The sequence below is a fragment of the Rutilus rutilus genome (assembly GCF_951802725.1).
Source record: "Rutilus rutilus genome assembly, chromosome: 21".
In the NCBI taxonomy this organism is placed as follows: domain Eukaryota; kingdom Metazoa; phylum Chordata; class Actinopteri; order Cypriniformes; family Leuciscidae; genus Rutilus; species Rutilus rutilus.
The window spans coordinates 7,317,422-7,344,642 of NC_140226.1; the positions used below are offsets into that span (position 1 = coordinate 7,317,422).

General features: G+C 38.5%; 2 protein-coding genes across 4 annotated transcripts in view; both read left to right on the forward strand.

Annotated features, from left to right (window-relative positions):
• The window catches only part of scaf8 (SR-related CTD-associated factor 8), a 48,957-nt gene extending 44,781 nt beyond the window's left edge, over positions 1-4,176 (forward strand). For both annotated transcript variants that reach the window (XM_084393898.1, XM_084393897.1), the window contains 3 exons: positions 814-879; positions 1,007-1,225; positions 2,053-4,176. In XM_084393898.1, the coding sequence (XP_084250024.1) occupies positions 814-879; positions 1,007-1,225; positions 2,053-3,590 (1,823 nt within the window). In that variant the 3' untranslated portion in view covers positions 3,591-4,176. The remainder of the gene's footprint in view (positions 1-813; positions 880-1,006; positions 1,226-2,052) is intronic.
• The window catches only part of tiam2a (TIAM Rac1 associated GEF 2a), a 111,740-nt gene continuing 88,043 nt past the window's right edge, over positions 3,525-27,221 (forward strand). The window contains exon 1 of one of the 2 annotated variants that reach the window (XM_084393894.1): positions 3,525-3,604. The gene's annotated coding sequence lies outside the window, so the exon portion shown is untranslated. Of the gene's footprint in view, positions 3,605-20,604; positions 20,742-27,221 lie in introns of those variants that run through there. The other variant, XM_084393895.1, reaches the window with a different exon arrangement.

The following is a 27,221-nucleotide window of genomic DNA, read 5'->3' on the forward strand; positions in this document are numbered from 1 at the left end:
ACTAAATGATATTCAAAGTCTGATTTCACGCTTTTAACATTAAATAAAGCGCATAAACAGTACCAGAGATTATCATTGCCAGTTTGCCACACTTTGTGTTTGATGTTCCAGCGCGACGTCGCAGAAAAATAGAAACCGTTTCTAAATTAGAAATGTCGCATGTCGCCATCGCGTCTGGTCAGGACAAACTCTGATTAACATGGAAAAGATACATTTTATCGCGTGTCGCGGTGTCGCGTCGCGTGTAGTTAGATAAGACACGGTGTTAGGCAATTTTAATCGGACAATTTGACCGGAGAGATTTAATTTTGTCGGACATTTCATTTTTTTTTCGGCCAATGTCCGGCGATTACCGGACAACGGAAACCCTGTATTAAAGTCAAAAGTGTAAATTTGATTTAATGGACTTGAGAAAACATGAACTATCAATAAATAGTTGTATTTTTATGAGTCAAGAGACCTTTATTTATATAGCACTTTATACAATACAGATTGTTTCAAAGCAGCTTTTCCAGTGTTGATTCAGTTGCAATGTAAAGATCATCAATTGTTAAATTAGTTCATTTCATCTGTAAAGTAGCTCTGCAAAAAAAAAAAAAAAAAGTCATCGTCCAGCTCAGTTCAGTTCTCATACAACAGAGTCAGTACAGTCAGATCAGTAATATTGTTGAATATTAAGTGAATATTGTTTACAATGAATAATTAAAAACTAGCAAAAATACTGCTTATTGTTAATGCATTAACATAACCCAATGGAACCTTATTGTAAAGTGTTACCAAATATTTATATATCTGTAAATTTCTCTTTCACAGGTTTTATGGCCACGCCAGGAGTAGGACCATCAGCAGTTGGAACCAGTCTTGCTTCGGCTCAGACATGTATGTTAAACTGCTTCTGAAATAAGCAATCCTTATTTCGTATAATGTTTCTTGTGAAAGCGCTGTCCTTAAGGATGAATTTTCAAGCTCCTAAACAGGCCTTTTACCCCACTCTCACCTTTTATAGCTCTAGTGCAGCCTTCGTTGCAAACCACTCAAGAAAACAGCAAGGATTCTCTGTTTGGAGCCATGATTCCTCCCACCGGTACTATTCCTGGGAGTTTTATTCCATCAGCAATGCCTGGGGCAGGAGTCTTTAACCCTGTGGGAGTACAGCATCAGCAGAGCAGCACAGACAAAACTCCTCAGTCTGCAGAAACTATGGAGGCCGAGCTAACACTACAAGGTAAATGGGTTTATAAGCACATTTTATATAATGTGAATTCAAGTCATATGCAGCTAGCACACGGTATGCTGTTGTTTTATTCTATAGAACAAAAAAAGAGGATCTTGTTGAATCTTGCAGCAGTACAATGACAGTTCTTAGGACTTGTGTGCTGTATTACAAACCTGCTGAGATGCTTCTGCATGCAGTTTTTGAATCTAAATGATATTTTAGAGATTGTGGAGATTATGTAACTACCAAAAATCAGCTTACTGAAACAACCAGATTCTCAAGAATAAAACACATATTTACTAGACTTAAAAAATCTGGTAAATCCTCTGTACTGTTATCACCTCATATCACCCGTGTATCCGACTCAAGTGTTTCATTTGTTATGTGAGTTAGGTTGATTAAATCTTTAAAAAACCCAATTAATTCCAAAATGTTGCTGGATGCGCTTAAATCTGCAGTAATGAAGCTTTCCTGTCACATATGCACTTCAAAAAACAGACAGAACACAGGATAAGGTTTTTTCATACCAGGTAAAACAGGGTAGTTTGGAAAAACATAGCTGTGCCAATCCCTTTATGCTTAAGCTGGTTATAACCTTACGCCGATTAAAGAAAACGGTGTAACATGACCAGACCTGTTGTCGTCTTAAGCATCTTCTGTTTGAGAGTGTGCATGTAAACGTGCTCAGTGAATAACTACTTTGCTCTGTCTCACAAAAATCTGTTATAAAGCTTCTGTCATGGAATATAACCACAAGTTGTACTATGTGACTTTTCAAGAATCATTTTGTTTTTATTCTTGTACTCTTGGTAAAACATTTCTTGTTTCTTTGTCAGGAATGCAGAATGCCGTGCGCAGTGGAATGGGTCTGCTGGGAATGCACCCGTCTGCATCTCTAACACACCCTCTCTCTGGTCAGAGGATGGCAGGGCTACTTCCCCTGGAACTGCGACCCAACCTGCTCCAGGGCCCCGGGGGCCGCTTCCCCCTGCTCATGCAGCCCGGTCTCGCACATCAGGCCAACAACATACTGGATGCTTCTCTTCAAGCCCAAGCCCAAGCCCAAGCCCGGGTCCGTGTCCCATTTCCTCATATGGAGCAATTCAACCACGCCGAGGGCACTTTTGCAAGAGCGCCTAACCCCTCATCTGCTGGGCCTGACAGTCTGGCCAAGGCTAATAACGAGACCCCACCCAGATCAGATGTAGGGGGCCAACAAGAGGGAGATCAGGACTATCGCTTTCCACCACCAGAAAAGCAGAGCACGGGGTTGTTAAAGACCCCTCCTTTGGAGATGCGTACTGAGCCTGCGCCTGCCAGACCACCTTTACTAGAACGACCTCCGAGAGCAGTCGAGGGTCGAGAGGGTAGAAGAGAAAACATGCCAGGAGGTTTCAGAACAGAAAGTCGCTGGGGGCCACCCAGGGGGGACTTTGATGAGCGAGACATGAGGGCGATGTCTGCTGGACCTCCAAAGGGTTTCCAAGAGGAGCGTTCCAACCCTAACTTTCAGACTCGTTTCGACGGCCGCGGTGGAAGTTCATCAGGGCCAGCTTGGAATCGTGGAACCGGGCCTTCTTTTAACCCCAACATGCACCAGGACTACGACGATCGACGCAGACCTTGGGAAAGGCAGAAAGACCGAGACGACAGGGACATGGACTTCAGGGCCGAAATGAACGGCAATCGCCATAACCGGGAGCGAGACAGAGACCGCGAAAGGGAGAGGGACAGGAATCGGGACCGTGAACGAGCCAGAGAGCGGAATCGCGAGAGAGAGCGGGAGCGCGAAAAGGAGAGGGAGAATGAGAAGGACAAAGAGCGGGAACGCTGGACTCCACTTTCTTCACAATCTCAGCCTCAACCGCTGCTTCCTCAACCCAAGTCTCAGCCGCTTCTCCCTCTGCCGACCCCTCTGCTCGCGCAGCCTCAAGCACAAGAACAAGCGCAAATCAACTCGCCGTCTCCGCCAGCGTCCCAACACCAGCCTCAACCAGAACTGCAGCCAACAAAACCAGACGCTGAACTGCAACCAGAGGAGAAACCAGAGCCCAAGTCCCTCAGCCCCCCTACAGAGACGGCAAGTAGTCAAGAGCAGGAGGAAGCCTCATTTATCAATGGAATGGAAACAGATTCAAAACCTCAATTAAACATTTTGGAGCCTGCGTCCCAGGCTGCTACAGAGCGCTCTCGTAGCCCCTCTCCATCCCGTACCTCCACACCCACCTGCTTCCAGAATGAGCCCTCGAAAGAAGAGAAGACCCCAGAAATGTGTGTTTCCTCATCTGTGGATGCAGACACTAAACAGACTGGGCCAAAGGTGAACGCTGAGACTGAACCTGAGCTAGAGAAAACTGACACTGAGGAAACATAATCATCACTCAGTAGGTAAAGATCATTTTGTATAGTCATCTCTGTAATCGTTTTGAAAGCTCTCGCAGGACTCACTCAGTTCGCTAGAATATAGCAGACACCTTAATGAATGATTGTTGCCTCTCAAGCTTCAAATGTATGTGCATTCTAGGCGGCTCACACTAGAGGATCTAAATGGTAGGTGGGATTTTAATATTTTATTTTATTCCCTGTTTTTAGTTTTTAATGCAACCCCATTGTTTTAAACTAGGTGTGTGTTTTTTTTTCTCTCATGACACTTGCTTGCCAAAATATTATGTAGCTTAATTGTAAATACAGGGGGGAAAGAGGTTTGACCTTCCTATGGAAGAGTGTACGGATTCTGGCTGTCTCCTTTGGATTGATTGCAGAATTCTTGAAAACAGCACTGGCTTGTTTCGTCTTTTCTTTTCAACACTGCAGCAGCGAAGTTTGAAATGAATGCTTCTGTGGTGTCCAGTGCTTCTTGTCTCTAAAGCAGAATATACGTACATCAAATACAGTGAGAACAGTACTAAGGTTTAGTTGCTTTAAAAGGAACCCTTACAAAAAAAAAAAAAAGAATTAAACTACGATGTATTATCCCAATATTAAATGTCTGTGATTTTTCCTTCATCAAACTTCTATGGAAATACATGTGCTCAGAAAAGGCGTTTAAAGGAAAAATGGATGTTGGGTGCAATCTGTTTTGGTTTTAAATAAACATGCTCTGATTGTTAAAACATTCTTTAGGACTGTGTTTTGTATCGTGGAGAGAAACCATCTGCACACAAAACCATTAAAGCCATGAGCCAAGTGATACTGGCCCCAGTGTCGTGGATGGGATGAAATGTTTTTGGTTGTGAACTGATCTAAAGTTTGGGCGGCCACCAGATGTTTGACTGTGTGCTGTGAGGTTTGCATTTAGATCTCTCCTCCGTCTTTTACCCAGAAGAGCAGCTTTGCGTGCCGCATTAAAGGGTTAGCTCACCCAAAAATCTGTCATTAATTACTCGCACTGGTGTCGTTCCAAACCCGTAAGACTTTTGTTCATCTTCGGAACACAAATGAAGATCTTTTTGATGAAATCTGAGAGATGTCTGTCCCTCCATTGACGGCTATGCAACTACCACTTTGACGCATCAAAAAGTTCATAAAGAGATTGTAAATGAATATGAATCGAGCGGTTTGGTCCAAGTTTTCTGAAGAGAGACAGTCGCTTTATATAATGAACCGATTGCGAGAACCAATGAGGTTCATTCTCGTGTTACGCAGCTCTTTTGAGCTTCCGCAAGAACCAATGAGGTTCATTCTCGTGTTACGCAGCACTTTTGAGCTTCCGCAAGAACCAATGAGGTTCATTCTCGTGTTACGCAACACTTTTGAGCTTCCGCAAGAACCAATGAGGTTCATTCTCGTGTTACGCAACACTTTTGAGCTTCCGCAAGAACCAATGAGGTTCATTCTCGTGTTACGCAACACTTTTGAGCTTCCGCAAGAACCAATGAGGTTTGTTCTCGTGTTACGCAACACTTTTGAGCTTCCTCAAGAACCAATGAGGTTCATTCTCGTGTTACGCAACACTTTTGAGCTTCCGCAAGAACCAATGAGGTTTGTTCTCGTGTTACGCAACACTTTTGATCAATGTTTATATGTAAATAAAAGCCTAAATTAAATCTGTTCATCATATAAAGCGATCGAGTCTCTTCAGAAAATTAGGACTAAACTGCTCAATTCATATGGATTAGTTTTACAATCAAATTATTAACTTTCTGAAGTGTCAAAGTGGTAGAGGCTGTCAATGGAGGGACAGAAAGCTCTCAGATTTCATCTAAAAGATCTTCATTTGCGTTCCGAAGATAAACGAAAGTCTTACGGGTTTGGAACGACATGAGGGCGAGTAAATGACAATTTTCATTCTGGGTGAACTAACCCTTTGTCTTGAAAGCATTGGAAATATGTCATGCACACATCAGTTTTGATACAGCTCTGCTTTGGCACACACTCCAAATGTAACAGCTCAGTGTGTAATTGCACCAGGTTTTGCTGCAGAATTCACTGCTAGTGTTTAATCACACAACACTCAGACATAAATGCTGTCCCTGAACTTAATAGAATGTTAACCAGCATTATTTTCTCTAATACAGAGTCATTATTTAGGAATAAAAAAAAGGTTTTTGTTGTTGTTGTTTGTGTAATGGTTTAGGAGAAAGCAGGCATACTTTTAAATTAGTTCAAAAGGAAGCTACTTTCACAACAAGTTTACTGCACTTACACCTAATTTTATATAAATATATTAAAGTGTCCAATTCACAAATTTCCTGAAGTTTAACAATCAGTCAGATTCACTGTCATTAAAACGAACCTGCTCATTGAAACAGAAGTCATTTTCATCGTGCAACTTGAAATGAATATTCATTTCATTCGAATATTCAAATGACTGAACGTAGGATAGTGTGTCAGTAATATGGTATTTTAGTAAAGCATGACCATTGTGTGTCAAGCAGACATACATGCTTTATCAAAACAGTGGTAAATTGGTGGCCCAAATGCAAATAACATGTTCATTATTTGAAAGGTATCGTTCACCCAAAAATGAAAATGGTCCTTTACTCATCCTAATATCATTCCAAACTCATGAGACTTTGGGTTCTGGAAGAATCTTCGGAGCACAAATCAAGATTATTTCTTTTTATATATTCTCATCATTTTTGTCAAAAAAGTCTTTGCAACCAATATTTTCAAATATGCTTCAAAAAAATAAAAAAGCAATGTAAAACTAACCCATTTGAATCGATCGTTTTAATCTAAGCTGAAGTGAAGACAAACCACATTGGTTCTTAGGCATCTACTGTAGTGAGCATGTTTGTGCTTCAAATTATGTGTTGATCTTTGGAGTTTAAATGTGAATTAAAACCTAAATTCAAAAACCTTTTCATCATGTAATACGATTGTGTCTCTTCAGAAACATCTGATTTAACTGCTTGATTCATATGGAATTTCATTTTAATGAAGCTTTTGTGTATATATTAACTATTTAATGTGAGGAAAGCTCTTTAAAACATCAGCTCAGCTTAACTGTTTTTGATAGACCTTTAAAGGTGCCTTGTCTGCCAGATCCAACAGCTGTGATTATGAATACCCACAATTCCTATACAATACAGTTGACAAAAAGCAGTGTGTGAAATTAGTATGTGTGAATATGTAGAATTCATAAATCCCAAATGTACCAAAATGACCGAGACTAACACCTGAAGTGTGTGTCCAGTGGACATCTAACTATACATGAGGCCCTGGAGACGATTATAAACTGGTGGGGAAGAAACAACTCTGGCGCCAATAGTCACAACAATGCCAACGTTATGGCTGAATTGCATTCATATCACACGCATACATTGAGACAATTAAAAAAGTATCTTCTATAAAGTAAGTCTTTCATCAAATGTAACGATTATTACGAGTTTGGAAGCAGCAGGCTAAAATGTGTTAATCAGCAGAAATCTTTTTGACTTCATAAAACATAATGCAATGAAATACAATATAACAGTGATTGTGAGGTTATAAATAAATTACTCAAAAGCCCGATGTATCATTTTAACATCATTTTTCAAATTATGCCGAAGTAAACCTAATCTGCTTCAGTCCAGTAAGTGTTCATCTTGAGTTGAAGTTGTTTACGTTCTTAAACCTTCACAGCAATAAGGCACATGTACAATGAACTGAAGGGGGATGTTTCTATAATGATGATAAATGGCCTTTACTTTTTTTTTTTTTTATTAGGCCTTAGTAATTCACGTATCAAATATGATACATTAGAGCAGGGATAGGAGTCCTGGAGTGCTTCTGTCCTGCAGAGTTTTGCTCTAACCCTGAAGAAAAAGCTCACCGGCCTGAAGCCTTCGGCTGTGTCTGAAATCACCCCATACCCTAAATAGGGCACTGTTCGAGGGGACAGCCATTTGTAGTCGTGTCCCAAACCATAGTGGATGTTATCGAGTGCACTCATTCACTCCCACAGTGCACCACAATAACGAGTGTACAACCGGTGTAAGCTCAACATCTAGAAAATACCCATAATGCACTCTGACGGTCACGGTGAATGAATTCCCGCATCTCGCCAGAAGATGGCGCCCGCAGCTGAATCATCTATCCATCCATTTCCCAAATCGCTGGTCCAATGTGGCAACAGTGTAATATTATATGTGTTTTAATTGATTATTAAATCGTTTATTTTAGGTTTATACATAAGCTGCGTTCCATTCGACAGGGTCCCTACGCAGTGTTCCCTGCTCCCTACTCCCTGACTACGGGAACGGCATATCCGTTGAAGTGGATTTCGCTGACAATAATCACTCATTTGGAACGCATGCAACGTCATCAAATAAAGTTGGACAGATGTGCAATCAAGACGCGCAGATTATAATATAAATATTGTAATTTATTTTACTTTATAATTTATCATTATCATAATATACATATCCAAAACAAACATTATGTATCTAATAATTATATTTAAAACATGTTAATTACATATACTACTTGTACATTTCATTAACTATTGCAGCTATTAATTGACTATTAATAGATTTGAAATAAAAAATGACGGAGCCTCAGCTGCTTCTCAACTCTTTTACTTTGCTTGCATAACTATTCACACAATAGAATGTGCAAACGGAAAATTAAACGCCATAACCATTCATAAATATTCTAGTTTGTTAGTTCAGACGTGATGCGCAGTGACAGTTGTGTGATATTCGCTCTCCACTTCCTGTGAAGGGATGCATCGACGTTCCCTGTGCCCTTCGAACTGAACATGTTCGCTCCCTTCGGATTGGAATCTCACATAAGATGGAGGAATACCCTGTGAGGTCCACTTCACAGTCCACTTCACCGTCCACTTGCGGTCAAATGGAACACACCTATAGTTTCCATGACCGAGTTCAAGATAAACATTTTCAATGTTATTTAGCAAATAATATTCGGCAGCTCTAGTAGTAAATACAAACTATGCAAAAGCAGGAACCCTTCCGGTGATCTCAGTGTCCGAGTTCACATATTAGTGGACTAATGTAGGGAACAGTGAATGATTTCAAACACAGCCTTACTGATCCTGGAGACACACTGTTCATGTGTGTTTGATCAGGCTTGGAGTTAAACTCTGCAGGACAGTGGCGCTCCAGGACTGGAGTTGTCTATCCCTGCATTAGAGGAATAAGAAGCCTTCAGTGATCCCTGCATACAGTGATCAGTTAGAAGCTCTTGGTTTTGAAGACTGGAGAAGTAGAGGCAATGTGTGAAACTCCACAGGCAGTTCTGTAACCTGTTAAGCTCTCCGCAGGTTCCTCCGCTCAGACTGTTCTCTGAGGACCAGTGCTCTGCTTAGTTTACATATGCTAGTGCGTCAAACTTTTCTTTTAGATCATGCTCTGCACAAAATCTCAATGAAAGTTCAGCAGTGAACCTCCTGCCTGACCTTCTAACCAATGTAGATGACATTCAATTTCACGTTCTTTCTAGAAACTTTGTATAGTTTCTTGTATTACTGTACATGGTTGAATATTTGTTAAATACTGCAGTGTGGTAGGATTCTTTTGACATTGCCTATGAACAAACACTATCAAATATCAGCATGAATTCAACTGATCTATTTATTTTCTTGATGCATGTTTCTGGTCTTATGAATGATTCATCCATGCATTTCTTTATAATTATTTTGACCTTGTAATATTTAGTCAAAATGTCAACCTGCTCTCTGCTGACGTATGGAATATGGAGTCGAGCCAGTCACATTCAGATATGGAACTCACTTTTCCTAACCCAACCTAAGGAGAAAATCAAGTCTCTCACTACAATTTTTTTTTTTTGGCTCAATGAGACGTTTCACTCATAGTTAGGTTGTTTGCAACTTCCTCTTTGTGCCAACTTTTTGTTTTGTCCAATAGCGAAGGCACCTTTTCTCAAATACTGTCTCCATTGTCCCAAAAAACGTCCTCAGTACCCACATGCGCATTTACTGCTGTTTGTGAAGACGACATTAAGTTTTGTTTGAGTTGTTTCAAATAAAGTTTACCTGTAATATGTGTATCTGACGGTTCTGAGCCATTTATAGGCAAGGTTTAAGTAGTCAGCACTTTTGAATAGTGCTGTTTTCAAGAAATAAAATGTTAGGGAAACTGGTATCACTTTACTAATATTTCAATAATTCAACAACACATTCGCGGTTTTCTGATGTTGGTTAACGGTCACATGACATGCAGGTAAACGGATGAAATATTGAATATTTGTTTAGTACGTTTTATTTTTATTGTTTTTGTTTTAAAAAATTATATATAGGGCTGCATGTAGTATCACCATTATTATTATATTGTTTTAACTAATTATAAAAATGAAGATATCAAATTTTTTTAAATAATTTTATGTGACAGTTATAACAATAATATATGTATATTACACTGCAAGTTACAATACTAATACAGTTTCAACCGTGCAAATCTTCGAGCTTTACAATAATGTTCTATTAGTAGACATTAGTTAATGCATTGACTAACATTATCGGTGAGAAATACATTTGTTCATTGTAAGTTCATGTTAGCTAAGGTCCGTTGAATAATATTAACAAGTACAACATTTTATTTGAATGTGTTAGTAAACATAGAAATTGACACTGGGCAAAAGTTTTTTACTTAATTCTTTCTTTTGCAAGTTTTAGATTGCAACATATATTAGACACACATATAACATGCATATATTTTAGATAAATTTCACATGTGGAATTATGTAAAATCTAGAAACTTTAATATGGTAATTTTGACTTATTTGAAGTTTACTTTGCTCCAAAGAGCACCCCTCTTTTTCAAGAACATTTACTTAATATAAAGCTGAATTTAGCCATGCTTTTAAAGTGTATGCTTTACTTAATGTCAATAATCCATTTATATTGTGTAGACAACATAATGGGAACACCAGAATCAGAAAGTTGAGTAGGTTTTGCTTCATTTTATAACGTTAAAATTAAAGCGTAAAATATCAACAAGCTTAAATTGAGCACTGATATAGAATTTACTTTAAATTTTAATTCTTGCCTGAACTCAATTATTTAGGTAGACATTACTTTCTTTTTTTTCCTGTAGTATTTACTTCACCACAGAATAATTTTTATCAGTGCATGAACTAAGATTAATAAATGAAGAGTTCAGATGCAAAAGCCTCTAAGTGCCATCTGAAACTTTCTTCTAGAATAATTTTTATCAAGCCCGTATATTTAAATTCAGTAATTTCACTTAAATGGCAATGAAAATGACCTATTTATTGTCATTTAAGTGAAATTACTCAACTTAAATATACAAGCTTGATAAAAATGATCATTCTAGAAGAAAATTTCAGATGGCACTTAGAGGCTTTTGCATCTGAACTCTTCAAATGCTTTAGATGTATTTTTCATTGTAAGTTCATGTTAACTAATGTTATCAAATGGAGCCTTATAAAGGCTGATCCCATGCTGTGAAAACCACCAGCACCATTGACCGCTGTGACGGCAAGTTCAGACCTCGCTATTGGTCAGAACGAGGGACTGTTGTTGGTGGTCCAAAATCAATACGTTTGGTGATCATCTGGATTTAATGTCTGTATATGTTTCACTAAAACAAAAATAACCTCAGTTATTATCTGAGCTCAATCACTCCTCAGAGTAACAAAATCAATTTCAATCTAGATGAATAAACGTTCCACCATATCAAGGCCCTTTTGTGATATGTTGTAGCAGATGCGGAGCATAACCAGTAGAGGTCAGACTGACTCCTTCAGGCTTCTTCAGAGATCTTGGAGGTTTTCTGAGGACAGTCCACTAAACCATTAAACCCGTGTTTTACTTGTCTAATCATGCCATCAACCACGTCTCGGTGGACTTATAGAAATAAGTAAACTAGCTTTACCTTCTATTCAATGACCTTCCATGATTTGAAGACGGGGTCGCCATGATGGAGAGTTTCCATGACACACACCAGTTGGGTGGTTTTATAGGACACCAACTGGTCCAGTCCATCAGACTGACTAATGCAGCGCCTCGGGCTTTGACACCTGGTTTTGTGCTCTGGGACAAAAGTCTTATTGTTTCCTCTAGAGAACCTCTGTTTGTTTAAAACAGATGTACATGATTTCAGCCCTTGGGCTTCGTTGATTTCCAGTTTGAACCAAAATTCCTTCATCGACAGCCGAATACGCCCCAGACTTGTTCGGCATGTGATGGTTGAATTGGTCACACTTTACAATAAGGTTCATTAGTCAACTACCTAAGTTAACATGAACTAAGAAGGAGCAATATTTCAGCATTTATTAGTTAATATTAATTTCAACATTTACTAATACGTTATTAATATCAAAGGTTGTATTTGTTAACATTAGTTAATGCACTGTGAACAAACAATGAACAGATGGATTTTTATTAACTAACATTAACAAAGATTAATAAATAGCCTACTGTAACAAATGTTCATTGTTAGTTCATGTTAGTTAATACATTAGCTAATGTTAACTAATGAACCTTATTGTAAAGTGTTACCATTGAATTTGTACAAATGAAGCACTTTTGCATACATCATATAATTGAATGACAATATGCATAAGATATTCACACAATTGCAAAATGTGATGAACATGTTACACAATATTTACTTCACATTAAACACAATTAACTAAATTTGACAAAAACAAAGTAAGTGAAGACAGAAATTGTCCAATGAGAAGTATCCAGTAGATTAACTTAATTTACTCTAATTTAGTTTTACTCAACATGTGATTTGAGAGTGGAGCATCAACAAGTAAAGCCCAACATTTGGACAGCAAGATTCTCGTGACTTTAAATCTCTTTAAACCTCCCATGTGGTTACTCCAATCTGGTCCATCAGTATTCACTCACTTATGGAGATGAATTATTCATGATCATGCTTATTAATGACGGCAAGCATCTGTGCTCCCCTGTGCCCTCCCTCACACCGCGAGCCAAACAAGCGCTCAGATTAGAGATTGAGCTTTGAGCTTCATCCTCGTTTAACAAGGGCCTGGATATGGATTCATTAAAGCGTGAAATAAGGAAACTAAACATTTTCCTGTTTGATCTCCTTGTGGTCCCGGGACCGGATCTTTGTACGGAAATCTGTGACCTGGCATATGACCGGCTTCAGAACTCCGAATAAATGCTCATTTTCGCGCGAATATTTTCCACAAAAGTTTGTAGTGTGAAGTAAAGAAGCTTAATACAAATGAACCCTGCACTCTCTTTCATTTAACCACAGTTAGAAAGATCACATTTAATGAGAAGTGTTCTCTTCCTTTTTAATGCAAGCTGAATTAGGCCTATTTCATGTTGGAACTTAGGAAACAAAAGGACAGTTCCTATATGAGGCAGACAGGGAGGGGTAATATCTAATATTTCCATGTGATTTCTCTAAATTGTTCATTCATGACCTGCACTTGTGTTATCTTTCCCACCCTGTTCACTTCCAAAACATGCAACAGAGACGCAGCTATGCAAACGATGTTAATATTTGTGTTAAATGTGCAAGATAAAATGGAAATTTATAGAGGTTTAATGATAATAATCAAATATAATATTAAGGACAATGTATATCATATATATAATAATGTATTGAGGAAAATATTTGCACACCATGATGCCCGATAATAACACAAAAAAACAATTATCAGCAAAAAGTTGTTTTAGAAAAGACAGCAAATTCTGTAATTTTGGGCCTCAATGATCCGAAAAAAAGTCCCACAAAAGAGTTTAAGCTTCATGAGGTGAATCCTAGGGTGCTCTTCCAGCAGTATTGAAATTTAAATGAATATGTTAACTATTTATATTTTGTCTACAAAACTAAGTTCAAGCATTTAAGCGTACGTTTTTAGATCAAGCCATTTTTCACTGTGTAAACACATGAAATATATATATTTTTTTTTTAATGGAACGGTTTAGTTAACCTTTAGAAAAAATTATTTTAAAAGAAATGTATATATATTATGATGAGCTTATACTTGAGAGGGAAAACAATCTTAATTTTATTCAGAGGCCCAAATTGAGCAGAAATGTGTTGCAGTTGCTGATATTTATATGGTACTTATAATGTACTTCAGTGTGATCTTTAGAACAGTATATTAGACTAATTGCATAAAATGCATATAAATATCAGTCACTTTCAATCTCCCAATTTAAATGCTTTGTTTTATGATCAAATCTCAGTAGTTTTTATTGTGGGAGGCAAATAATGCAATTATTGAGAAATGTACAAATAAACGTTCCTCAAAAGCCTGATGGATCACATTTGAGACACATTTTAACACGATTTTTATAAAAAGTGATGTATGGATAATCAAGTAAACATGATTATGCATGTATAAGATTGTGTACAACATGTTTTTTTGTTTTGATCATGTTGATAATTTAAAACCTCCTCTCTTTTTGCCTGCTCATAAAATATATTTTTGTGTTTCAATTCAGTTGAAAATCTAGTTTCATGAAATCTAAACTGTGATTTATTCAGATCTTTCTTCCATCTCTCTCTCTCTCTCTCTCTCTCTCTCTCTCTCTCTCTCTCTCTCTCTCTCTCTCTCTCTCTCTCTCTCTCTCTCTCTCTCTCTCTCTCTCTCTCTCTCTCTCTCTCTCTCTCTCTCTCTCTCTCTCTCTCTCTCTCTCTCTCTCTCTCTCTCTCTCTCCTTTGGGAATCCTTCTTGCATAAACACTGCATGAGCAATGAACCAGCTCACACCAATCTGAACGTGAGAATTGAATGAGAATGACTGACATCAGGGGGTGTAACACATCTTTAGACACACACAGACCCTGCACACACTTCAGAGGTATATGTGGGTGTGATGACCAGGTCTCTATGCTGGCTATTTTATTGATCGGGGGAAGACAAAGGGAGAATGTCCCATCAGCTCATGCATACATAATCTAGTCTTCCACCTTTCTGTCCTACACTCACACTTAGAGGACACCAGCGGAAATGAGAAACCCTCCTCCATCACAAATAACAGTTCGATTACATGAACATTTGCCATACTGACTCTGATCGTGCTGCTTGTTTGGGAGGAATAGATCCTGTTTCTCTGTCATTCTAAAGACCGTATCTCCAGACTCGGTTTACTCTTCAGCACATGAGAAATTGCTTTTCCTTGCGAAAGCAGTGGGAGTCACATTTTCGAGGGTTGGAACACAGTCAAGAAATATCCCTAAATTAATCTGCAAAGGACAGACATATTGTTTGATGTACTCTATTGTCAACTGTAAGATTTAAGTCACATTGTAATAGAATTAACAACTAAATGTGTGAAGCATGAAAGCCATATTTGGATTAATAATAATAAAAATGACTGCAGATGCTTTTATTTCAAAAGGGAAATATTCCATTGATCATTAACCTAACCTCAAAAACTGATTTAAAAGAAGAAAGAATTGTACATACTCTTGATTTTGTTTATCTATGAATAGTTCGCCTAAAGTAGAACTTAAATATTAGTTGTGGATGTCTAACTGTTTACTGTATACTACCTAACCTTACAACTTAACCTTTAGGCACATTTCATTTAAATGGTTTATAAGTGCCTTGTTACAATTAGGACGTCCAGGTTAACTGGGTTACTGACTATTTCTTCAAGTTTGTGTTCTCGAGCCGCCAAGCAATGTTGTCGTGCAGGTGAATGGACAGAACGCATTTAAAGTTTTTTGTTTTCAGGTTAAACGGTGTCGTGTAAGCACTAAGTTAATAACTAATGATTTTTGCAACGGAAGTGAATCAATCAAAAGCTTACTTAAACTGGACAATAACTTTATTCTAGAGCTGTTGTAAAGCCAAAACAATCTCTATTCCATTAATTTCCCATTATCACTGTAAAGCTGCTTTGAAACAATCTGTATTGTTAAAAGCACTATATAAATGAAGGTTACTTGACTTGACTGACACGTTTGACCCAGGGTTGAGCAGAGGAAGCCTCAATGGAACTGGCAAAATGGGATGTTCTGACAGCTGATGATAAGCCACAGCGGAGCCTTAGGAATTGCAGACCAGGACGGAGCCAGCGAAGCTGGAGACCAATAAGGAACCAGAGACCTGAAGAACCAGGGTGACTGCACTGGGCTGGAGGGCCAAGGTGGAGCCGGAGGATCCCAGGGGAAGCTGGAAGCTTAGAAAAAGTGAGGCAGAGCCGGTGGGAGTGAAGACAACAGTGGAGCCGAAGGAGTGGAGGGAATAGGTGCAGCTGCAGACCCGGAAGTCCACAGCAGAGCCAGAGGGAGGAGGAACCAGGGCAGAGATGGTAACATGAGGGACCCCGGTGGAGCCGGAGGGATGACAGGACATGGTGGAGCCGATTAGTTGAAGGGCAGAGCCAAAGTATCCAAACTCTGAGGCCTGTATTCTGCTGACCACGGTGGTTGTGGGTGGCCCAGAGACCGTGATCATAATAGGGGCTTTTGCACCGGGTAGTTCTAGGAGCTTAGTTCTAGGGATTAGCCACCAGGGTGGTTCCCCGAGAACGAATGGTTCCCTTAGGAATGTTTTCCTGGTTGCATTCGCACTGGCAGTAGGAACTCTGAAGTGACGTAAGCCATGCTTGTTGTTGTGACTTTAATTTTGATGGCGCTGAGAACGCCAGAGCCTGAGATCACAGTGCTTACATTCTCCATGTTCATTAGTTTACGATCTGTCCAACAGCCCTGTCTAATACGTTATTAGATAGAACTGTTGTACTTGTATATAGAACGTAGACAGTAATGAAAAGGTATTAGCGTATGCCGTGTGGTTGATGTCCAGTGTTGCTAGCTGAGCAGAAATACATAATCATGTTTTGCTTGGTCCCTTCAAAGTTGGATTTTCTCCTTATAGCGTAAAGGTTAAGAGCCCATTTATCACTGTTTTCCATGTTCATAGAGTTAGTTTGAGCTAAATTAGTTCCTCCAAAAGGAGCTCCTTGAACTAAAATCGTTCCTATTTCATGTGGTGCGAACATGCTAAAATCTGGGTACTTCCGGCAATAGTTCTAGGAACTATGAAAAGGTTCCTCTGGTCCGAAAGCCCCTAATGCTGGATCTGGATGGCTGACAAGAGGCAGAGCCAGGGAAATGGGCAGAACCAGTGGATCAGAAAGGCGTACTAGTGTGGGGACTAGTTCTGTAGTCCACAAGTCTATAAGCAATTCCTCTCCTATCAGTTCTGGGACGGACATGGCAGCAGACTCTGGCTCCATGAGGGACTCTGTGGTAATCTCTCTCTCTGAGATAGACTATTCTGCAGGCTCTCGCTCAGGGTCAATGGTGGGCTTCGGCTTGGGGTTGTTGGCGGGCTCTCGCTCAGACTCAGGGTATGTTCTGGAGGCTGGCGTTACCTCTAGGCTTGGGGTGTTTTCTGGAGGATTTGACATGAAATGAGGGGAATGGGCATGATGATGATGGTGGTGGAGTAGACGTTCTCATAGACCACCTATATAATTAAGGGGATCTAGCCAGCCACAAAGCATACTCCATGTACTGGAGAAGAGAGCAACTGGAGTTCCCGATAGGCATGGACTGCAGGAGGTGGTTGTCGAGCCCACTCTAAAAACATATCTTTAGCATGTCCTTATTCCAGGGGAACTGATGGCACAGAACTAGTCCTCCACAAAATCTGTGACCCCCTTGATATAGGAGAATAGTCAGGAACTCACCACGCCGTCAAGCTAGTCCAAATGAGATGCATAGACAAAAAATTCCAAATAGTAAAACACATCAAGAGAGTCCACACCCTACCAAAGAGAAAGTGTGAAAGATAAATGAAATTTTTATCTTTCAAATGAAAGATAAAAACAATATTTTACTGAAAAAAGGGCAAACATTTCGGTCTCACGTGACCTTTGTCAATGACAAGCTTACAATTGGTGTGTTGGACATCGGCTGCAGCTGGATGTAACCGATCGGCGAGAGTTGCGGGAGGAGCTGAAAACGGAGACGTGAAGTCGGACACCCGTAGTGACCGTTGCACTATGTTTGCATACTTTACCACAGCTGAAGTAAAATAAATGCAATATTTGCTAAATACACAGATGTTTCGGAGAAATTTCCATTCAATACTTTATGTACTGCTTAATACAGCATCTATTTGTTCAAGAATAAAGTTCAACATAAGCCTATACTATCAATGAAGTGGGGTCTACGTTTTTTTTATTAATTTTATTTGGATAAACATGACACAATATAACATCGCGACTACATGAAAAGAGATTTTACTGTTATAAAAAAAACAAAAACAGATTTGGAGCATTAGTGGAACTGAAGGTGTGAGAATAAACACGAAACACACGTGATCGTTGTCATGCAATAGAGCTGGCCAATCGTGGAACAGCTGTGTTGTCATCAGAGCTTGTGACCCGCTCTGGAGAAGCTGTGCTGGCTGAGTCCTCCAGCTGCTCTCGAATCGCTCTCGCGGTACTTTGATGGCACACGTCACAGTCACGTGGCGTCGCCGCTCTCTCAACTCGGACATGATTTTTAACCAGCATGCACTGCTTCAAGTCATCCACCGATCAGTCTGCGCAGCGCTGCATGAAGTCGAACAAGTCAACCTTTATTTATATAGTGATTTTTACAATACAGATTGTTTAAAGCAGCTTTACAGAGATAAAAGGAAAATAATGCAACAAAGTTTGTTTCTGCTATACAGCAGATTTAGAAGAAAATAGCGTCATAGTCCTTTAGTAAGTTCAGTGATGGTTCATTTCTGTTGTAAAAAAAAAACTTTTTAATTTAGTTAATTTATATAGCCTATATATAGCCGAGATATATATATCTCTGGAGAAAACTGTGATGTCGTCGTCCAGCTCAGTTCAATTCTCATATTATGGTATCAATGCAGGCAGATCAGTATTATTGTTGAATATTAAGTATCCCCAACTAAGCAAGCCAAAAGCCAAAGGCGACAGTGGCAAGGAACCAAAACTCCATCAGGTGACAGAATGGAGAAAAAACCTTGGGAGAAACCAGGCTCAGTCGGGAGGGCAGTTCTCCTCCGGCCAACGAGCGAACAGTGTATGATTATGATTCAGGCAGCATTATAGGTCAGAAGTCAGATTGGATCAGAACATTCAGAATATAATATCCAGTTCCATCTGGTTGAAGATCGGAGTCATCACGCCGGTATGCTTAGTGCAGGAGCCATCTTAATTTAAGGAATCACATGGTTACACAGATCACATGATCAACCAAGCCAGACTATAACAAATAATCCAAACAAAATATTGTACAGCATGCTACCTGGAAAAAAAAAAGTGAGAGAAGGAAAAAAGTGTCAACATACTAAATCAAAAAGTTTATCAATAAATATAAACCCATAAAAATATATATACAAAAGTTATATCTCACAATATAAATATAAATAGATAGTTTTAGAGAACAATAACTGTATTTAGGATTAACAAGAAGATGTAATTCATAAGATACATGAATATTGAAGTTCTTCATTAAATCCCTTAGGATATACACAATCCATATAATCCACTTAGCTTCATATTGTAACAGTTTTTTTTTGTTAGAATCACCTCCTCTTCTTAAACCAGTCAGTCTCTGAATGCCACAAAATCTCATGTCAGTAAGCTTGTGGTCAGCATCCGCAAAATGTCTGGCCACAGGAGAATGAGGATCTGTCCTTTCCTGTGCTCATTAATGCGGGTCTTTTAATTGGCAGTTAGTCTTACCAATATATTGTAGACCACATGGGCATTCAGAGACTGACTAGCTTATGTTGTCGGTATGTCATAAGGGTATTGCACTCGGAAAGTTTGCATACTATGTGCACAATATATTATATACTGCAACAATGATGCTATTCCAATCATAGCCACAGACCCAAGGGTTTGTCTGTTAGCAATTAGTGCAATACTTAAAACAAGTGAACCGGTGCTGCTCATAAAATCCTCATTAAAGACACCAAACTTCCCAACTAAGAATAAAGGATCATTTTAATACTACTCCCTCACATTCGGGTAAAAAAAAATTATACATTTTTTTTATTAATAGAATGTAGCTTTGATTAGGTCTGAAATGAAGATGCAGTTTTAACATGCTAATTAAATTTGAGCAGTATTATGAAATGTTTTTACATAATTAATGACCTCTACTTTTGTGGCTGTTCAGATGTTGTTTGGATAGAAAGTGGTTTGAGGTTTTCTAAGCGCCAACACTGAGGAGGCAGAGAAAACCTGAGCTCTTTTTATTATGTCAATTCACATGCGTGTACTATGTGCACAGGATAATCTGATTTATACTAAAAAGCGACACAAGTTGAACACATTATGACTAAAAAACCTTATAAACATGTCTGCTTTCATTCTTTGAGGGCATTGAAATAATCTAACTATATATTGTTCCGGATATAAGAGGTATAGTTTATTATACCTATGTGATTGTCCTCACTTCTACTGTTTATTACAGAAACAATTGATAAAATGACAACTTTATTCAGTTTTACATGTAGGCCTATACTGGCTGAGCAAAATATTTTTTTAATCTGCAACTTACATTAGACATTGACAAGGAATTTCCTCATAAACCACCCTGTGGTGATAAAACTGACGCGGTTACCATGTGAGTGAATCAACAGTGAGATATATGGGAGCAAACATAATTTATGTTTCATGTGCAATAACTGAAGGAGGATTTTGAAATAGTTCTTACACCACTGGGTAACCTCAAAACCTTCTCTCAAAAATATAATAAAACTGCACAGCCACAAACCTAAAATTTTAAAACAAAGAGTCAGTTTAATACAGGAGTCAGTAGCTACCTGTCACCAAACAGCCATTTAAATCACCTTGATAATGTAACCCAGCAACCAAACACGCGTTACTCGGATAAACATCGTGAACTCCACGCCTCCTGAAATGTGATTGGATCTTTTCAGGACAGAAACTAGTTAGGTTTGCGACAGCTTCAATCTGATTGGTAGACTGTGCTGTCTGTTAAATTTAGGGGCGTGACAATCTGTTCACGAGGCGTAGTGAGAGTTGAGGAGCTGGAGTTTGAGTGCTCAATCTTTACAGAGGAGAACTGGATTAAAACTTGAGTCGTTGCTCTCAAAAATAGCACGTAGAAGCGCATATGTTCCAAACCCATCCAGTCGCTGTGTTTTAAATGGTAAGTAAAAGTTATCCGTGTCTTTGTTTGCAGTAGGCTATTTTATTAAATCTAATTTCTAGTGGTTATTGTTTTTCGTGTGGCTTTATCTCGAGCGGGTATTTTGTTTAACTTGAGAAACTAACGTTAAACTAGATTTTTTCCATTTTCTTTCATTTCCTTTTCTTGTATGGTTACATGGTTTAAATGTTTATGAAGTGTTAAATGTTTTATATATTGTCTAAAATTAGCACATTTTAACAGCAGTGAACACAGAAACGGTTCTTGAACATTTCATTGAACTGTTTTTGTATTATGTATTAGTAAATATAGTATTAGTATATACATAACTAATATATATATAAGTAAACAGACAATCACCAGCAATATAATCTAAAAAGCAAAAAAACTTGTCCGTAAAAGTTAGATTTTGTATTTGCTCAGCAAAATGTCACTTCCAGAGAATGAAAATGTATGTGTCAGTTGATTCAATGTAGCCTATATTATGTTGTTGGCAATCCTTTACAATAAGGTTCATTAGTTAACATTAGTTAATTTATTAACAACCAACATGAACTAACAATGAGCAATACAATTGTTACTGTAGGCTATTTATTAATATTTGGTAATATTAGTTAATAAAAATACAGTTGTTCATTGTTTGTTCATGTTAGTTCACAGTGCATTAACTAATGTTAACAAATACAACCTTTGATCTTAATAATGTATTAGTAAATTTTGAAATTAATATTAACTAAAAGTAATAAATGCTGCAGAAGTATTGTTCATTCTTAGTTCAAGTTAACTAATGTTAACTAATAAACCTTATTGTAAAGTGTTACCATGTTGACTAATATTTTCTGATAGGTTGGTTGTTGAAAATGATTAAAACCAGCCAGTAACCCTTATTTGTGTCTTCACTGCTCTGTGGAAGAAAATACTGCATTATTCTTGTTTAAGGAAACAATGATGACATGGAGAATAGTTATTGTATATTATGTGTTATGCCTATTGCATGTGCAAATGAAGTGATAAATGGAGAAAATGGTAGTACTAAATGATGTAGTGACCTACTTCTGTTCTGAAGCAAATGATAAGCGAACTGTAATATTCAAACTGCAATTTGTATTTGTCTGTGAAATAACTGGATGGTAGATGTGTGTTGATCATGTTCTCTTTAGGTTACATATCTAGGTTGCAGTACACATACCTTATTTGTTAGTTTATTTAATAGTCTTTCTTGTTTTACCACTTGAGGAATGTGACTTTTTTTTATTGCAGAATAGGTGGACACTGGACAGTCAGTCTTACATGCTAGCATCATTAAAGTTCACCTTTGTTGGAATGGGACGATCTAGTCTAGTGGAAGGGTGTGGTGATGAATTTGAGAATGTAAAATAATAGTTTACAACCTTAATAGTGCGTTAGCGGTTACTGTGGTCTAATATGGGATTTAGGACCTCACTGAACTAAATTGAAGAAAGATCTCCTTTTTCTTGTGTTGTCACAGTTCTCACGTGATATTTGGACTATCCCATACCTATTTAAATTGTGGAGTTTATAGAAGTCTTCAATGTTACATATCTTGAGCTGCCGTTTTAAAACACTAGTTCAATTCACTGCCCTAAGGAACATTTCAAGCCTATTTTTACAACTTGCCCTCAAAGTTCCTGGCCCTAATTCTGTGAAGCAAACCGCTCTTTGGAAAACCATATATCATGTCCACCCTTTACACATTTTCCCCATATAAGGTGGTGTGTGCTGTAAAATCTCTATTGTACAGTGGGTGGGTGTAGATTCTGCGGGACAGTCATTATGAATTTCTTTTCGAATGCTTTTAATGTTTACTATCTCTAAGTCCTGTTAACAAGCCTGTTAAAATGAAAAGGCTTTTGTTATTCTGTGAAACTTGAGTCTCTTATGTTTCGAGTCATTAGCGGGTAATCTTGGTCATTTTGATGATGTGTATCTGTCTTCTGGAGATTATTTTTGGTTCAGAAGTATTTGCACAAGGGCAGCCTCTGTGCACGTGGCCAATGTGTTTAGAGCTGGCTATAAAAAGCAGGTGAGGTAAGACGGGTGTTGAATGTGTCCTGGAGCCAGTGAGCCACTGTCTAGAGTCCAGTCAACGGTTTTCTCCTAACCATCTTTCCAGGCTATCCAAGGACAGACTGCCAAATCACAGTCATGTTTGTCTGACAAGAAACATATTTTCTTTTTTTGCTTCAGACTGTCCACTGACATCATTTGTTCTCATAGGGGGTGATTTCGGAATCGGTCCCAGTGTTAACTATTTCAGTGTGAACAACCCTTTTGTGTATGGTGATGCATTGGTTTTTTTTTTAAATCTTTTTCCTTTCTTTTTTTGATGAAAGCGGTCTTAAGTGAATTTGTTTGCTTGGTAACTATATTAAAATGCTGTGGTCATAGATTTTGTAATGTGTGTGTGAGGGAAGGAGGCAGGGAATGAGAAAGTGATTGATCTGTCCAATGTGCATCCAGCTGACATTTGGTTCTGCAGCCGTTCTTTCAACACTGATCATAAGAGTAAACACAGCTGGGTCAGGAAGCTCTGAAATAAAGTGCTGCATTTCTAGGACAGCCTCTATTGTTCTCAGTGATGGATATGTGGAGTAAAGCCACAAGCCAGAGGTTCATCCCTGTAAATCCTTTTTCTTGTCTTTTGTCTAAATCAAACTATATTGACTGATTATATTGCCTTGACTGACTGCGGGCTTGAGAAACCCTTCAAAACAGTTCACTTGAATGGAGCAAACGTCTGGTCTTGGTAGGGGAGCCTGTTTGCATGAGGACTTTCTAGGTTAGACCTTATTTAACCGCTGGTAATTAGATGCATTTTCAGTGATCTGATCACAGCGGTCAATCAAAGTGCATTACTGTTTCCACCTGGTATTAACACACATTTCAAATGCATCCCCATGACCATTTGTGTTCAGATTTCATTGTGACACCCCCCTCTCTTTTCATTACATTCTACTTCAATTTTGCAGGAGCACCGAGTACAGCGTATATTGAATGAATGAACCCATGTTACCCATGCTGTGCCAAGAGACTCAAAGCAGAGTGAAGAACAGACAGTTTTTTGCGGTGCATTGCAGACGCGACTCTCGGCAGGTAGCCTTAATAATGGCCTCAGCAACTTATTTGTGTTATGTTTGAAAATAAGGCAGTCAGTGGATCAAGCTCTTGTGGACTTGTTGGTGACCACTGAGCTTCAACAAACATCAAATAGTTAAAAAAAATAGTAGTTCCAAAAGTTTTTGCTATGGTACTGAAATTGGTACTGAGAAGAACTATGAAACTTAACTGGTATTGGTACTAACTACTGAAATGTTGGTATCTAATTGTGATTGCGATCGTGAAAGCATGTTTGTGGCTATGGGAGGCCGACATTCATTTGTCATTTGAGAAGCTTTCTCCTAATCCATGTCAGCTCAGCCTCTATTGCCTTAAGACGTGCCAGGAGAACAAAGCCTTCGGTGCACAGGTTACAGAGAGAGATGGCAAACCATAGGGTGTTCAGGAGGATTCGCCCCCTCCTCTAGCTGCTCAAGTAGCGGCGATTGTAATTCCTCCCGTCCGGGACTGGGTTTGAGTGTGTGACTTGCCCTGAGGGATTAGATTCTGAGGGTCATCACTATCCCACCATGCCTCAGACTCTACAAGCCTTTTGTTGCACTCTCCAGATGGGCCCTTTTGGACTAAAATGTGAGGGGGTTGTGGTGTTTCACTGCATATACTGCCACCATTTGTTTCTGCCATATATCTGCACTTGTTTCACCGCTTATAAGTATTACTTCTTGGTTTCATTAGAGCTGTCTAGCAAAGGATTGGAACTAATAGATCTGCCTTCTCAAAGGACTCGGTTTGTTACTCAAAGGATTGTTACTCGGTTCATTCCAGTCCAGCACCATGTCCTTTAAGTAGAACAGTGTTAAGCCAAACACACCCTGTATTGTAATGAATAATCCGCCTGTTATCTGACTGGAAGCAGTTTAAGAAGTCATCCAGTTATCCTTCTTCGCAAACTCCGTCCTCACATTTTGGGTTAACCTCCATATGGCTCCTGACAGGAAAATGAGTAACTTTCAGAATGAAAGATTTATTTGTCCTTTTAAAAAGTTCTGTAACCCTGTGGTCTAATGGCGCATGGAGACTTGTGCCAGTCTGGAAACTATGGGCTCAGTTGTTATTATTTTGGTTTAAAACTGATTCACTGGTTCCTAATGATGCCGTTAATTATAGCCATGAACTGGTTTGTGCCATCTTGTTTTCAACTCTGCTCTGTATATTTTTGGCTAAATTTAAGTTGCTTAATCATATAATTTATTCTGTGATTCTGTTAAAAATCGGCTGGATGACTGCATTTTTTACTATTTATTTATGTCATAGTGGCCGTGAGCAGGTGTGGTCTTCATTAACAAGCCATTTCCATCCCCCTTTGCTCATGAGTAGTGTCTTTTTTGGCTGTTCACCACATGATTCACTACTTCATTCACACGTAGGCATCTTCACAACTGGCTCATTTGGAGCATTTGTTTCGTAACCTGCCATGTTTTCTGCCTTAGTTTGGTTAATTTGTGCATATATGATCCACACCAACATAATCAGTCACAGATTGCCTGTTTGAGGTTGTCTCAGCCCGAAAATGAACTCTGGAGCATTTCGATTGTGGTGAGAAAGCAATCCGACCCAATGGAGCAATGAATCAATAATTCATAATCATAATTCATAATGGGAAATGCTTTACTTAAAATGTAGCAGTGTCTGTTTCTGTAGGTGTGCACATTTGTTATGGCATTTTAAAACCAAAGAGTGCTTCTTCATCTTAAAATGTTGTCTAAATGCTCTTCTTCCCTTGATTCTCATTCTAACTGAAAAAAAGCAAACCAAACCAAGAAGAAAATGCAGCATCGTAACAATAGTCAAAGTTGACTTCTGGTCAAGGCAGTAGCTGCGTTGAACAAATGGTACATGGAGCAAACACTTTCTTGTCTTCTCTGTGAAAGAACAGTTTGACCTGCACTAACCTCTCAGCGCTCAGGCATCTGTTTGTCTGCTCAGTTCCTGTGCAGAACAGCATCAGATGTCCTGTCCTGCAGGAGGAAGATAAATAAATGGCCATGAGAAATGAAGGCACTCCATAGCTCTTTTACAAAACTTACCAACCGTAGACATCGTAGGTGCATCTATAAAAGTTTTAAATAAAAAATGTATCTGTTTGACCTAGTATTTGTGTGTGTTATTTATTTTGTATGCTAGTTAGCGGGTCCCGAAACAACGCAAGATGTCAGCAGCACCATATTGAGACATTGGTCGGCTTAAATTTTTCTACAATGGAAGAGAGTGAATGTGCATCATTTGAAAAAATATATAAAAAAAATCTTTTTTTACAGTCTATGGTAGCTAGCGCCATGTGCTGTCTTTGTGGAGAGATGTTTGTGTCACGCTGTCTACGAATGACACCTTATGAGGTCCCTTTGAAGCCAGCGAGGTTTTGGAACAGGGTATATGTGTTTATATCACTAAAATTTGTTTTTCTTTTGTGTTGAAAGTCTAATATGTTGCTGCACGATTAATCGTTCAAAGATTGTTATCTTGATTTAAACACCCATGCAATCTTATTGGTGAATTAAAAAAGAGATATTATCAATTTTATCTAGGTAATTTTTTTATTTTTTTTTTACAAATGTCTGATATATTGTTCTGTGTATGTTCCCAATATGTCATATTCACAACAATCTCCCTCTCTGTCTCTTTGGTGTGAAACCTGTCCCGGCTTCTGCAGTTTGGCTCTGATTCGCAGTCATTTATAACTCAATGACTCAGAGCAGTCTGGATGTGTTTGCATTCGAAATTGGTCTCATTTTACTGCTCAGTCTTTGAGGCTGATACCCTGAGGATCAATACATTACATTCCCCTTGTAGCACAGTATACTATCAAGTTGAACATTAGGCATGAAACATTCTGTTAAAATCACTACTCATCTGTACAACATGCACAACATTAGCTCTATGTAGTCGTGCCTTTTCCAAGTACAAGTAAGTATTTTACTCATAATTTTTCAATATTTGATAATATTTTGTACTGCTGCCCAAGGCCAGCACTATCGTTTGTGTAAATTAAATGTCTTCTCAACTAAAAAACAAATTTAGTTTTTTGCTTGTTTTGGCGATGTTACCTCTCTCAGTCTTTGCTGTGCATGTCAGCATGAGTGGATGCAACAGAGATTTTGATGCACTATGAAAACATACTGTAGCTTTCAGAGTTCAAAACTTCCTCCCCGTTCCCAAAAGACCAGTAAGCTATGGCTCATTACAAACTTTGTCAAGTTTCAGACCTAGGTACAATATTTATTTAGTAATTAGTAGGGCGATTTTTATAAGCAAAATCGTTTTTTACAACATGATGAATTTAATTTCACTATAACGAATATATAAAACGATATACAGAAGTTATTTTTGTTTTAGTTTAATTAT